The following is a 13,601-nucleotide window of genomic DNA, read 5'->3' on the forward strand; positions in this document are numbered from 1 at the left end:
AACTTTTAGAAAAATTTGTTTCAATGTCTTAGCCCAGTCTTTAGTGCCCACCTTTGTGTCAAAGCATTAGAAAGAGAGAGGTCTATAAATCAAGAGGTGACGGTGGAAGAGATTCATAGTGAAATACCTAACAGGACAGGTTTAAGCAACTAAAACAGATTCTTAGTTCCATGCAGATTTGGAGGACAGTGCTTGATCTTATTTGCATAGTAGATGAATTTTCTGTTAGTCGATGTGTTAAAATGTGTACTTATGTCTATGTAGATGGAAATATCATACATATGAATAAGAACCCATATGTCTGATTGGATGTATATTTGTGTATGTTTGTATATGCAGAAGTGTAAACATAAGACAGTGTGTATGAAGTAATCTGGTACCCTCTGGGTGACTGAAGACTTTGGGGTCTGAAATTTTGAACATTCCATCCAACTTCATGGAAGGGAGTTGAATCACACAGATAGGTAAGTAACAGATGTGGAATGTTTGGGTCTCTATGTTCTCAGTGTGTTGAAGATGAGCAAAGAAATTACAGACGGCTTGCCAGGGGACTTCCTGTGTCACACCAAAGGATTCTCTATTGAGAATATCTATACCACCAGCTCAGTCCATGTCAGACCCTCCTCATCCTCAGCCATATAGCTGCTCACTTCCTAGGATGGGACTCAGACCTAAGTCCCTCACTCAATTTCACTCAAAGTGAGATGATTCAGGACAGTGAATCATTGATTTTCATACTAAGACACTGGCCTCTGTCTTCCCAGGTACCCTACAGGAAGCTGAGGATAATGACCATTCTAATGACCAGTTGCCCTAGGTCTCTGCACTGAGACCAGAGGCTCTCAACTTAAGACTTACTATGCTAAGCCTTGTTAATGGAATTTTATAGTTGTCAGAGCTGGATTCACAGTTTTCAAAACACAGAATAGATTTGTTTTAAAAATTGGAGTGTAGCTCCTACAATTCTGGGATTCTAGTAAAGAGGTGTTAGTTTTAGTGTTTGCTTCCCAATGAAACCCCAATCTAATTTACTGAGGCCATTATTAAAAAGAACTTTAATGTGATGATTGAGTTATTAATTCTACAGAATTATCAACTATAAAGATATAATCGACATTTTCCAATCAGTAAACTGATGGCCTTTTGGGGGGATGATTCATCTGAAGGGTGAGGAAGACATGCTTCTCCTAATACTCTGCCCCCCCCCCCCGGGTCTCAGGGCCTGGAAGTTTTGTTGGGAATTACAGGATTTGGTACAGTAGAAAGCCAAGAGACCTTTCTAGCTGGCCTGTGCTTCAGTGTCCGGAAGCTGAGGTCATAATAGACCAGGTAACCATCATTATAGACATAAAGCTTATGATCCAAGGGAGAGTAATTGATGCCATGCAGGGTTTCCAGCATCTTATCCAGCAGGATGCTGAGATGGTGCTCCCGCCCTGTGGTGGTATCGAAAGCATAGAAGATCTCCTCTTGGCGGGTGCTCAGTGGGCGTATGGCATAGAGCACTCCACAGGCCATGAAGGCTCCTGACAAAGCTGGCTTAAACTGGCTGGTGTGCCAGGTTTTCTCCACTTCTAAGTTGCTGGTATTGAGACGACTCACAACCAGGTTGCCTTTGCTTTCCTCAGTGGCGTAAAGGACCCACAGCCCCTTCTCATCACCAGCAAAATCTATGTCTTTCCAGGACACACCAGCATAGGAGAAGCGGTTGTTGTGGGTGGCGCTGGGCAATGGGCGTTGTAGCACCAGGGTGTTGGAGGAAAGATTCACCTTGGCAATGTCATGTGTGCCATAGTAATTAAAGTACATGAAGCTTTCATACACAGTATTACCACTGCCATCACCATAGCCCATTGTCCACTCCTTATAGTTCTTCATCAGTACCAGGTCATCATAGGACTTGTACAGCCGGTAGGAGTCAAAGTACCTAGGCCAAGCACCACACCAGAATCATCAGGGCACACAATGCCAATAAAAATGAACAGACTAGTGTTCTAATTAATAGTGGGAGCTTTGGAATCAGACAGAACTGATTTGTAATCTTTCTTCTTTTACTTACAACATACAGTGACAAAAAATAACTGTAAGAAAATCAGTAACAGTAATAACAGTGACATCAAACTCAATAACGCCTCATGGACACGGTGCATGCATTATCTCATTTAATTATAGTGAAAACACCAGAAGGTAGTTTGTATTCCCACAGATTAGGAGACCGGGTCTCAAAAAGAGACCTAAATAATTTGCTAAATAATTTGTTGAAAGTCTCTCACCTCATAATTAAAATCCATAAAAAAAAATACCAAAAGAGGGCAGCCTGGGTGGCTCAGCGGTTTAGCGCCACCTTCGGCCCAGGGCGTGGTTCTGGAGACCCGGGATCGAGTCCCACATCGAGTCCCACATTGGGCTCCCTGCGTGGAGCCTGCTTCTCCCTCTTCCTGTGTCTCTGCCTCAATCTCTCTCTCTCTCTGTCTGTCTCTCATGAATAAATAAATAAAATCTTAAAAAAAAGAATACCAAAAGAATCTATCTCATTGATTGTTAGGACTGACCAAAATAATGTGAATAAAACAATTAGTAGAATATTCATCTCAAAGTAAGCAATCAAGGAATAGTTATTATTCTTTGCTTCTTTATGGAGACTTTCTGTACCTTAGACTCCACTGCTTTCCACCTGCTCTTGAGACACCAGTGCCCTGTGACCAAACATAGTTCTAGAGCTGAAGTTGGGGAGATCTATACTCATGAGGCCACTTTGGAAAGTACTTTAAATTATCCCTGAATTATGAGTATTGTCACAGCTTAACATTGGACAATAAGTCCTGCCTTATAAAGAGATATTTTGAAAGGATTTAAAAAGCAAAGTCATGTAAATGTGCTTCATATGATACAAAGTACCTGTAAGAATTGGGATCAATATTATAAGTAACACTAATCTGTCTGAGATGAGCTTCCACTGAGACTCTTCAGGTTCAAGCCACGTTCATCCTTCCCTCCCATGATTTCCTGCTCAGCTGGATTTTTCTCATACTCCTACATGTCCTGACTTTAAAAACCCTGCCTGTGCACTGAGCCTAGCTACCTAGACAGGCTGCCAGTTTATTGAAGGGCTCATTTGTCTACTCATGGGTTTAGTTAGCAATTCTTTCATCTAAAAAACATCTATCAGCACCTACTATGCTGTTCACACTTTGCTATGGAATCTCACATGATATTCTTGCAATTTAACTATCCTTACTTTCTAGATGGCTAGAGTGGTTCTGAGACATGAATGCATTTCTCCAGACTCATTTAGCTTAAGCGCTGAGATTTAAACTCAGCTCTGTTTGAGTCCATCTCTCAAGTACGGTCAAGCTCATCCTGTAAACATCTTTTAGGAAGAAGGTAGGATTCTGAAGCCAGGCGGAGAAGAATTTGCTCTTGAGATTAGCTCAGGCTACAGATAGAACCAGTTTCGTTTATGATGGGATTAGAAATTTCAGACAGTGGGTTTTTGAGGTAGCTCAGGGCCATCTGGGCCATCCTTAATCCTGAAAGGAGCTCTAGGAAGTGACCTGTCTGGCCTAGGCCAAGGTTGTCCAGGGGCATACCTAAAATGGAGAGAGGAAGCTCTGCTGGGGCCATAAAGAACCCTGTTAGGGTAATGTGGAGAACATTTGGAATGAAACTGGTTGCAAAATGGAAATCATCTTGAACTCACCTATCATCTGAACTCAGAGGGGCCACCCAGTAGAGGGAAGAGTCTGGATTGGGTCCTGAGTCTCGACCCCAGACACCTGCCTTGTGGGAGAAGCCTCTCCAGTTGAGTTGCACCACAAAGGGTCTGCTGACTTTCTGCAGGCCTCTGTGGGCACAAGAACCTAGAGAAGAGAGCAGCCAAGGTAGAAACCGGAGTGAAACACACAACCTCCAGGGAGAGGACAATGAAAGTGTGATATCCATGTGTGCATTTCAGCATGTGTCCATCTACCTGAGGGCATGTACAGGTATATAAGCAGGTGTGACTTTGTGCGAATACAGGACAGTGCACATGTCTGCTTATAGGTGTGTTTCTATCTATCTGTGTATACTAGCATGTCTGTATGTGAGAGTCTGCATCCCTTAGTGATGTACCATGCAAGGAAAGAAAAGATTCATTCTATACCAAGACCTTTACTGTCCAACCCTGCACACCATAGCCAATCCTACATTCTCAAACTCTGTCTTTGGGGAGATGAGATCTTAAGAATTCAGTGATGCCTCACCAGGTGGCAGGGGTGGACCAGAGTCCTCTTGCCTCTTCGTCCTCTCACACTCGCTTAGCCGGCCCTCAAGGACATCCACCTTCTGGCGGAAAGCACAGAGGCTACGTTGGTCAGAGTCAGCCAGAAGCTTGAGTGTGAGGCTGGCATTAGCCACCTATGGAAACGAGATGTCAAGGATATAAGTCACAAACTGTTCTTAAGACCTGAAGTGAGGCTCCCATACTACTCAGCTCAGTGTCGCTTTTCTCCAGAAGTAAGTGATTTTGGAAATCATCAAATTTATGAGATTAAATAAGAGAGGATACCATGAAGGGAAGAGGGATTCTCTAATCTATCCATGTACTTGGCTCTGGAGTTGAGAGAGGAGGTTCTCAGCCTCACAAACTTCTCCTTTGGCCATAAGTTGGTCCACCAACTTCCGTGCTCCCTCCAGTTCGAGGCGTAGCAGGCTGTAGTTTGGGGTCTCCTAGGAGGAAGCAAAGGCAATGGGATTCCCGGCCTTCAGGGCACGGTTTATCTCCCGGACCTGGTTATCCTAACCTTCAATGGTGTGTGCCTACTCGCCAATGCGGGTGCGGGGCATGGACAGGCATTTCCCTCAAACTTCAAGACCTATAGCTCTTTTCTTCTATTCACAGTTCCCCAGTTCCACACAGCCAACAAAATACTCTCAGATCCATACATTCTTTTATTCCATTAATAACCTCAAGTAAGTATTAGTGTTATCTCCATCTCACAAATGAGGACATTCATGTCCCTCTGTTCACTGCAGGGAAAATAACTGTTTCCCGGGTATGCCCAGACTCTGTCTCCCCCTTCTTGGTTACAGCCACACCTCAGGGGTGTCTTGGTGAGTGAATGAATGGACAGACTCCTAGTTTCCAGGCCCTCTCCCATCAACCTTTCCCAGGGCTCCACGAGTGGCCATTCCAAAAAGCAACTGCCCACATCACACGCTGAATGTCATATTTCCATTCACTCAACCTTACAGTGTAAGCACAGCTCACCAGCTTGACCCACAAGTCTCTCCAGATATTGCCCCTATTTTAACTCAACTCCAGATCTTTTCTGTCTCCCTTATACTGGTCATCCCACTTCCTTCTTCTTTTCCTATAACGTATTCCCATCTCCCACTGCACCTATACCCATGAATTAGCCTCTTAGTGGAGGAAGCACATCCTACACAAGCTTCTCTGTACTGTGACTGCCACTGAGAATCCCAAGAATAGTACCTAATTTTTCCTTCATACTCAGGATTCATCTCAAAGATGAGGGCTATGCTTCACTCAGCAATTTCTCTACCACCTTGGCTCATCCTCATGCTGCATCCAGGAGAGAATGTGCCTGTATAACTGCCGGCCCTGGCCCACAGCTCCAGTGCTCACCCTGGATAGCTCCTGATTGTACTTGTCCATGAGTTCCTGGGCTATACTCTGTAGCTGCTCCAGCTGCTTCAGTGGAATGAGATTGTTGGACAGGTGAACTATACAGTGGCACAGGCCATCTTCATCCTCAGAACCTGGCACACTTTTCACCAGCTGCAAAAGCAAGACCATCATACATTAAGCATAATCAAACATGCTAGGGCAACAATGTACTGTTTAGGAACATGAAGCAGAAGAGCTGACCCTCCTTTGAGTGTCAGAGAAGAGCTCTCTTTGCACAGGAGATTGTTCATGACTGTCTGGGTTTCTTTCTGCCATGAGTTTGAGCGACCCTTCCCTTGACTTCCCAGAACCGAAGCATAGCCCCCTTCCAGCTCCTAGCAGTAGGGCCTCCCTCACTCTACCTTATATTCTGGCTGGCTCTGGTCGCAGTTCACAGAGCTGGGAGTAAACTCTTCCTCGAGGCTCTGTGGAGAAGAAGAAAGCTGCTCTGAAAAGAAGTCCCTAGGGAACCAGTTTAGGGGCTACAGCACCTCTACTCTGGAGAATAGTATATTACCACAAGTTCACTTTGTCTCGAAGACAGCAAGAACAGAGTTCCAAATTGTCAAAGAAAGGAGATGGATGTTAGTATCACCATGAGGCACCAGACTGATATTTAGCATTCACAAGAATGTGACAACATATGACTTCAATTCTTCTTCTTTTTTTTTTTAGGTGAAAAACTAGAGGTACTGAGAGTTTAAAAAAAGAATCAGCTGGGGTTCTTACAGATTCTTCAAGAATCAAGATATGTGACTCCTGTCCTTCTCTGAATAGTCCCACATGTAGCTTCTCTGGTCCTGGGAATTAATTTGGCTATGTCTTCAGTCTGTAACCCCAGCCCAGTGGTTTAGTTTCTGGGGATGATGAAGCAGAGGGCACATGCCTATAATAGCCCAGGCTGGCCTCCCTCAGCTCCAGCATCCTTCACACAGGAAAAGGGTGGCAGATTTCTGCAGAAAATGAGGCCTCATAGAAGAGCAGGGAGGACAGCCCAGAAATCCTCCTCTCTAAACTTCATCCTTGTTTTCCCTCTCTCATTCAATGCTTACCCAAGCCCAGCAACAGTCAGAGTTGACTGGGTATCCCATGCTTGTTCCAGACATCCCTAGGCCTCTCCACCTTCACTCTCTCTCAGAACCTGGGGCTTCTTGATACAGATCAGAATGGTGAGGGAAGCCAGTCCAAAGCCCAGAACCATCTCCCCACCTGATTGAGATCCCCCCACCCCCAGTCTGTACCTGAGGCTGTCCTGGGAGCACCAAGAGCAGCAGCAGTAAGGGTACTGTGAGGGCCAGGGAAGGCTGCATCTTGCTTCTGCTATAGAAGGGGAACAAGACCTTTGAGTCCTCCTAGCCTTTTATCTCCAGTCCAAGTGAATGGTCTCAGTAGGAGGGATACAGATTTCAACACCTGAAAGGACTGAGCGCATGAGAGGGGTGGGGAGGGGACAGGGTGGGGCGTGGGAGAAGAGGCTGTGACACAGTTGTGCTTCCAGAAATGAGGTGGAGGTGACTTTTTTACATGAACAGGATCTCTCTCATCTGTCCTCAAGCTGAGATATATCCTCATCCTCCTGGGTCCTCCTGTCCAAACAGAATAAGGCAAACCTGAGACAGGCTGTGGGGGCCTTGGGATGGGTCTCTTTCAGGAGGGTTTATGGTCTTTCTCTCAACATGAATACTCTAGAGTACTCCTCTGATATTTAGTAACTCCATCTGATCCATCTCCAGGAAAAAAGCCATTTTGGTAACCAAGGGCCCTTGGAGGAAGACCAAGCTGTATACCTGGGGGGATTGTGCAGCCCTGTGCTGGCTTGTTCTGCCACATGCCCTCCCCACACCTAGAAGTCTGTCCTTTTCACTGTTCTAAGCACTCCAAAGGTTTCCATCTCATCCCACTATTCAAATGTTTCTCCTAATCCCAGCTCCTGATGCCAACAGCCTCCACTGCCTGTCCTTCAAGAAAGCCCCCCGGCCAGTATCTTCTTGTTAAGCCTCTGGTCCTCTGGGCTCTTGCCTAGGGTACCTCAAAGAAAAGGAAGAGCTGGTTCCTGGGTCATAGCTCAGTGTTCCTAGTGCCAGACACTCAAAACTGTTCTTTCTTCTTCCATATGTCTCTTGAGTACTTCCCAGGCAGCAGTGAGTTTTAAACCATACAAATACCTAAGGGCATGCCAGATTTCCTATGAAGACTGCATTTTCCCCATTTTTCCATTGAGCAATTTGTATCCTTTGGTATTTCCTACTTGTCATTGCTCCCCTAGTTCAGATATCATAGGCATTTAGCATAAAGGCCATTTGCTAATGCATCCCCTCCTTTAGAGCCCTTTGCCCAACACATGATACCCAGTAGAGAGAAGCATATGAAGTCTCTACTTCTCCTTTTAGGGAAGGGGTTGGAGAGCTTAAATGAACATATGACTCCAGGAAGACACACCTTGAGTTCCATTGGGCAATCTTTGATGAGAGATTATACGCTCATCTTGTTTTACAGATTTTCACCCTCTGACTCCTTGCTTGAGGCCTGGTATCCACTCTCCATCAACTCCTCTTGCCATAGCCATGGGTCCAGGGGAGCCACAGAGGTTAGGCAGATATGAGAGTTGGGCACCCTAAGCTGCATGGAGCAAGAAGCATCTCCAGAATCACTGTCCACAGATGGGTGTTACTAGAACTTTATGGAAGGAAGGATGGAGAGGAGAAAGCATGCAAGAAAACAGAGCATGAAGCATGACAACTGGTGCTAGGGTCATCTTCCTGTTTTGCCAACTCAACCTGGTGATTGGAACTAGTTGGGAAAGCATAGAAAAGCTAGGCTTGTGAGCAGAGAGGGAAAATAGTTCAGGCAGGTAGCATGGGGCAGTCCACTGTCTTCCCTCCCAGAGCCAGCAGCTCTTCCAAGATTGAGGTATGAATCAACCAGGTCTGAAGCTGTGTCACCATAACTCTGGGAAATGAACAAGGGGTAGTGGAAGGGGAGGGGGTTTGGGATGACTGGGTGATGGGCACTGAGGGGGGGCACTTGGCAGGATGAGCACTGGGTGTTATACTATATGTTGGCAAATTGAACTTCAATACATTTTTTTAATAATAAAAAAATACAAAAAAAGAAGTTGTGTCAAGTTTCCAGAGCTATGTTCTCTTTTATTCATATTGTACCATTTCCTCAGCCCCTTCTGTTTTCACCCCTTCAGCAAACATGGAGTTCCTGCTTAGTGTGTCTCTCTCTCTCTCTCTCTCTCACACACACACACACACACACACACACACACACACCAAAGGCCCTACACAAAGCCATCTTTCACTAATTTGGTGCTGGCTGGGCAGAGTGATGGAGAAAGATGAGATTTTGATCTCCAGGTTGTGTCCTGGGCCTCCCTGTTTGCCACAGTCCAGGTCCAACATGTTCTATGTGTGTGATACGTAACTGTGGGGATGAATACATAGTTAGAAAAACCAGAAAAACTCTAGCCACACTAGGCACAGGCCAGAAGAGGTGAGTTCAGTAAGTCTTCTGTTCATTCAATGAAACAAGGTTGGGGTGACCAGAGCGCCACCTATTGGCAGATAATGAAGATATCTTCTTTAGCACTGGTCAGAGGAGCCTCATGCTGCAGCAAACAGGTGCTCATTCACTGCCACGGGAGGCCCTCTCGGGGCCCACATCCCTTACTGCCCTTGCCCACCAGAGCCGAAGCAAGTACCGGAGCCTCTGAGCAATCTGCTGGGTACGTACTCCATAGACCACAGGATTAAGGGCAGGTGGCACCACCACATAGAGGTTAGCCAGGAGGATGTGGATATGACTGGGCACTGTGTGGCGGCCAAAACGGTGAGCCAGGAAAGAGAAGAGGGCAGGGGTGTAGAAAAGAGTGATGACGCTGGCATGCGCCCCACAGGTACCCAAGGCTTTGCAGCGGGCACCATGAGATGGCAGGCGACATACAGCACGGAGAATGAGGGCATAGGAAGCAGCAATGAGCCCTAAGTCCAAGGGCTGGAGACAGCAATGTGGTGGCCAAGCCATACCAAACGTTGGGGCGTGTGTCGCCACATGCCAGCCGAGCCACACCCATGTGTTCACAGTAGGTGTGGGGGAGCTCCCGCTGCCCACAGTAAGGCAGTCTCTGGAGCAAGGCCACTGGAGGTGCCATGACACAGGCACCACGGGTCACTGCGGCTACTGCCACTGTGCCCACCACACGCTGGGTAAGCAATGCCCCATAGCGCAGAGGCTGACAGATGGCCACATAGCGGTCTATGGCCATGGCCAGGAGCACTGAAGACTCAGCAATGAAGGTCACATGGGTTACAAAGAGCTGGGCTAGGCAGGCTGCGAAGGAGATCTCCCCTGACAGGCCCCAGAGCACAGCCAGAGCTTTGGGCACTGTGGATGTGGCCAGAACCAAGTCGGCGGCTGCCAGAAGCCCCAGCAGCTGGTACATGGGTGCCTGAAGTGTCTTGTCAGTGGCTACCAGCCCCAAGAGAAGGGCATTCCCTGCCAAAGCAGCCATGTACAGCAGACACACAGGCACTGAAAGCCAGGCATGCAAGGCCTGCAGTCCTGGCACCCCCAACAGGACAAAAGGCCCAGGCCCAGAGGTGAGCACAGTCTGGTTGAGAACAGGCAGTGCAGGATCCAGTTCCATCTCCTGGTTCACCCTGGTTCTGTCCCTGCAGGGTATGAATGAGGCCTGTGAGAAGCAATCACCAGTTCCCCAGAGATTTTAGATAGGTGGTGATGAGGGTCAGGACTTTGGGTGCTACAGCATTTGCTGAGAGCCATATGCTGACCTGTGGATTCCCTAGCTACCTGTGGATTTGCTAATGTTCCCATAAAATGAATGAAGGAATTTGTTTTCTTACAGGTCAACAGGCTTACTACAGGTCACACATTTAGTAAATAAAACTAGGATTTGAATCAAAACTCATCTGACCACAGTCTTCTGACAGTCTTCTCTGGGTGGAATGTCTCCTAATCAGCCCAGGCACACAGGAGCATTGGAATACGCTTTTCCTGATAGCCTGTGCAGGAAGTTATTCATGTCATCCAAGCCTAATCTCACCAATATTCTCCATGTTTCATCCACCCCAATGAAGCTGTAAGTAGGAAGGTTGGAGATGTGGAAGGGCTATTTTTCCTGTCACTGACAGATGCTCAGACAAAACTTGTCTTCCAAAGTCCTTCTCCAGAATCAGTTTATTAGCTCATCTACTCTCCCAAACAGTCTATTCCTTCCAATTTATCTGGTATCTTGTCCCAGCTGCCCATGGCTTTGACATCCCTCCCCGCAGCTCTATTCATCATACTTCAAAGTAACTGGGTCATGAAAATTCATTCATTCCTTCTTTGACCAGTGTAAACGCTCATCCCCTGACTTAGCTTTGTTGCTCTTTTTCCTTCTGTTCTTTGTCCATTGACAGACCCATTGGGTTCTGAAGAATTCAGTCTGGAAGAGCTCTGATTACCCAGAGAACAAGGCAGAGCATGGAGGTTGGGCTGCAGTGGAAGGGAATGGGATCAGATGCCACTATGGCAGTGCAGGTAAAAATCATGGGCTTGGATAGCTTTACTTCCCAGCTTTAGGTGAATAAGAAACAGCCTACAGAAAAAGGTTTAAGCTATACTGTGCTTTCCACAGTCTACCTGAAGACCACAGCTATGGCCATGAACTCATGAGATATTGTATTTAGTATTTTGAGCTATTCCAGAGAGTGAGGAACCCAGGGCAGGTGAGCAAAGAATAGGGTGGCACCAGGGAAAGCTATCAATCATCCCACAGTCTGTGTCTGCTCCAGGCTTCTCTGCAGCACTTCCTCCTGGGCCTTCTCTCACACCCCCATGTTTTGACTCCTGCAGAGAAGAATCAGTAATAAATGAGGATAGACTTTCCCAAATAGAAATCTGATTGGTTTAGAAACCAGATCTTCCTTCTGAAGAATAAGGCTATGCCAACTATTGGGTTCTGGTATTGCCTCTCTTACAATAGGGCCGGGCCCCCTGGGCTCCTCTGAACACTGAGAACACCCTTTCAGGATTAACAAGACAGGCCCAGCCTTTCCAAGGAAAGAAAGATGAAAACTCCCTGAGGCCTGAGAACGTCACTCCCAAGACCACAGAGCAAATATAACCTATACAAGGCAGGGGCCCCATAAGAAAGTCCTGAACTCAGGTGTGGGCCCTGCCAGCATACTTCAGAATAGCAAAATTCCAGGGAAATTGCTCCATATGGCCCATGTCCACAGTTCACACCTCTGCTCCTTCTACTTCCTCTCATAGTCTAAGTGAAGGGGAAGAGGACGAGGCTGAGAACCTTCCTTCCAACCTCGAGCTTCAAGCTCTGCTGTGTCTGGCTGTAGACAGAGGAGCGGCTTCTCATCTTCCCCTGCCTGCTCTGCTCTCTGCAGGGTCTCTCACCTCATCTCCAGGCCTCCACACCTCAGTGTCCTCTCAGGGTCAGGGGTTCACAAGGGACATGCTGACAGAGGTGGCAGTGGGATTGCCATTCCCCCTGACTCCTGGGCAAGAGACTGTCTCTGAGCCACAGCCTGGAGCCCTGGAGCTGCTCCTACCTGCCGATGCACACAAAGACATCACACTGTCCATGCCCCTTTCTGTGATCAGGAAACCAATGTACAGTGAGGCTTGGGTCACACACAGCTGGGACGAGGAATAAGGTCTTCTGGATCCTAGTCCAGGACCCTTTCCTGCCTGGGAAGTCTTTGCCTTGTTCCCAGCAGACAGCAATTTTCCTCTTGGCAGGAGAAGCTACTCTGCCACTCACACAGATTCAGCAGCTCATCTGACCTGGGTCCCCCCCTCCCCCCGCTCTGAGGAGGTCCTTGTTCTGACTCCATTCACACAGGCATGCTTTCTTGCCGGCATGAGTCACTGGGGGCACTGGGACACACACACCTGCATGAACCAGCCAGAGACTCAGACTCACCTCGATCCATCTGTGGCTCACCCCCGTGGGTTCCAAGCCAGAGCCCGTGTCCTCCCTCTTCCTGGGCTGATGATCCTTCTCACGCTGCCTGCTTCTCCTCAGAGTGGCTCACAGACTGTGTCCTGCCTAAGGGGCTGGCGGCACAAGTGTTCCGTCCAGGGAGGAGCAGAACACGGAATGTATTAAATGCAGCTGGAAGCAGTCACCCAGAAAGAAGGCAGAGGGGAAGAGTTCAGGAACTGAACTCTGGCAGCATGTGTTCAGTCCCAGCTTTGTCATATGATTTGGAGTGAATGGGTTAAGCACTTTGGCCGTTGGTTTAATCAGAATTCCTGATCCTCATGCTCTCTGTGGAGGTAGGAGTGAGAGGGAAGCCAGGCACAACGATCCACTTGTTGCCATGTACTCCTCCTCTAGCACAGTGGTTAAGATCTGGAGTGAGCTCCATGGCCACAGTATTTGGTTCAGACCCTAGGTCTGCCACCTACCAGCTGTGGGACTTTGCACAAGATATTCAACCTCTCTATGCCTTTATTTCCTTTATTTCCTTTATATATATTGAGGTAAGAATAAATGCGCCTGCTTTACAGGAATCATGGAGCCAAGAAAAGTAGATTAAATACAAAATTCCCAAATAAAATAGAGAATATCTTTTAATCTCTCTTCCTTGGTTCCCAACCTGTACCTTCCACATATTTCTGACCCAGAAACAGTGACAAGCAAGTGGTGACACTTCACTCCAGTTTTCAAACTTAACAGCCACAACTCGCCTCCACCCATGCTCTCCTTGGCACCCCAGAGCTGTTCTCTGAAAATGAGTCTAAACACCACATTTCTATCAGGACAAAGTATTTCTGAAGCATTCACAGGAGGGCTGGCACTGCTATCAGGACTTTCAGTGCTTGGCTCACTATGAGATGAATCCAGGTAGGGCAAGGAAGATGAGCTTTTCAAGAGCCCTCAGACCCTGTGTACATGACA

At 47.2% G+C, this 13,601-nt stretch overlaps 1 protein-coding gene across 3 annotated transcripts; it reads right to left on the minus strand.

The window, feature by feature from the left end:
* Window positions 1-1,054: 1,054 nt before the first annotated feature.
* On the minus strand, window positions 1,055-12,741 carry LOC121476642 (olfactomedin-4-like). 3 transcript variants are annotated; one of them, XM_041730762.1, is made up of 9 exons: window positions 12,621-12,734; window positions 7,158-7,257; window positions 6,913-6,991; window positions 6,034-6,096; window positions 5,630-5,782; window positions 4,588-4,710; window positions 4,245-4,398; window positions 3,701-3,860; window positions 1,055-1,927 (listed from the first exon to the last, which is right to left on the minus strand). In XM_041730762.1, exons 1-9 carry the CDS (start codon window positions 12,628-12,630, stop codon window positions 1,216-1,218), a joined length of 1,554 nt encoding a protein of 517 aa, XP_041586696.1. In that variant the 5' UTR covers window positions 12,631-12,734; the 3' UTR covers window positions 1,055-1,215. The 3 variants fall into 3 exon arrangements, with proteins under 3 accessions (XP_041586696.1, XP_041586698.1, XP_041586697.1); XM_041730764.1 differs by lacking the exon at window positions 7,158-7,257 and having other exon boundaries at window positions 6,913-6,988; window positions 12,621-12,741; XM_041730763.1 differs by lacking the exon at window positions 7,158-7,257 and having other exon boundaries at window positions 12,621-12,733.
* Window positions 12,742-13,601: the final 860 nt, after the last annotated feature.

This window comes from Vulpes lagopus, chromosome 15, assembly GCF_018345385.1.
Source record: "Vulpes lagopus strain Blue_001 chromosome 15, ASM1834538v1, whole genome shotgun sequence".
Taxonomy (NCBI): domain Eukaryota; kingdom Metazoa; phylum Chordata; class Mammalia; order Carnivora; family Canidae; genus Vulpes; species Vulpes lagopus.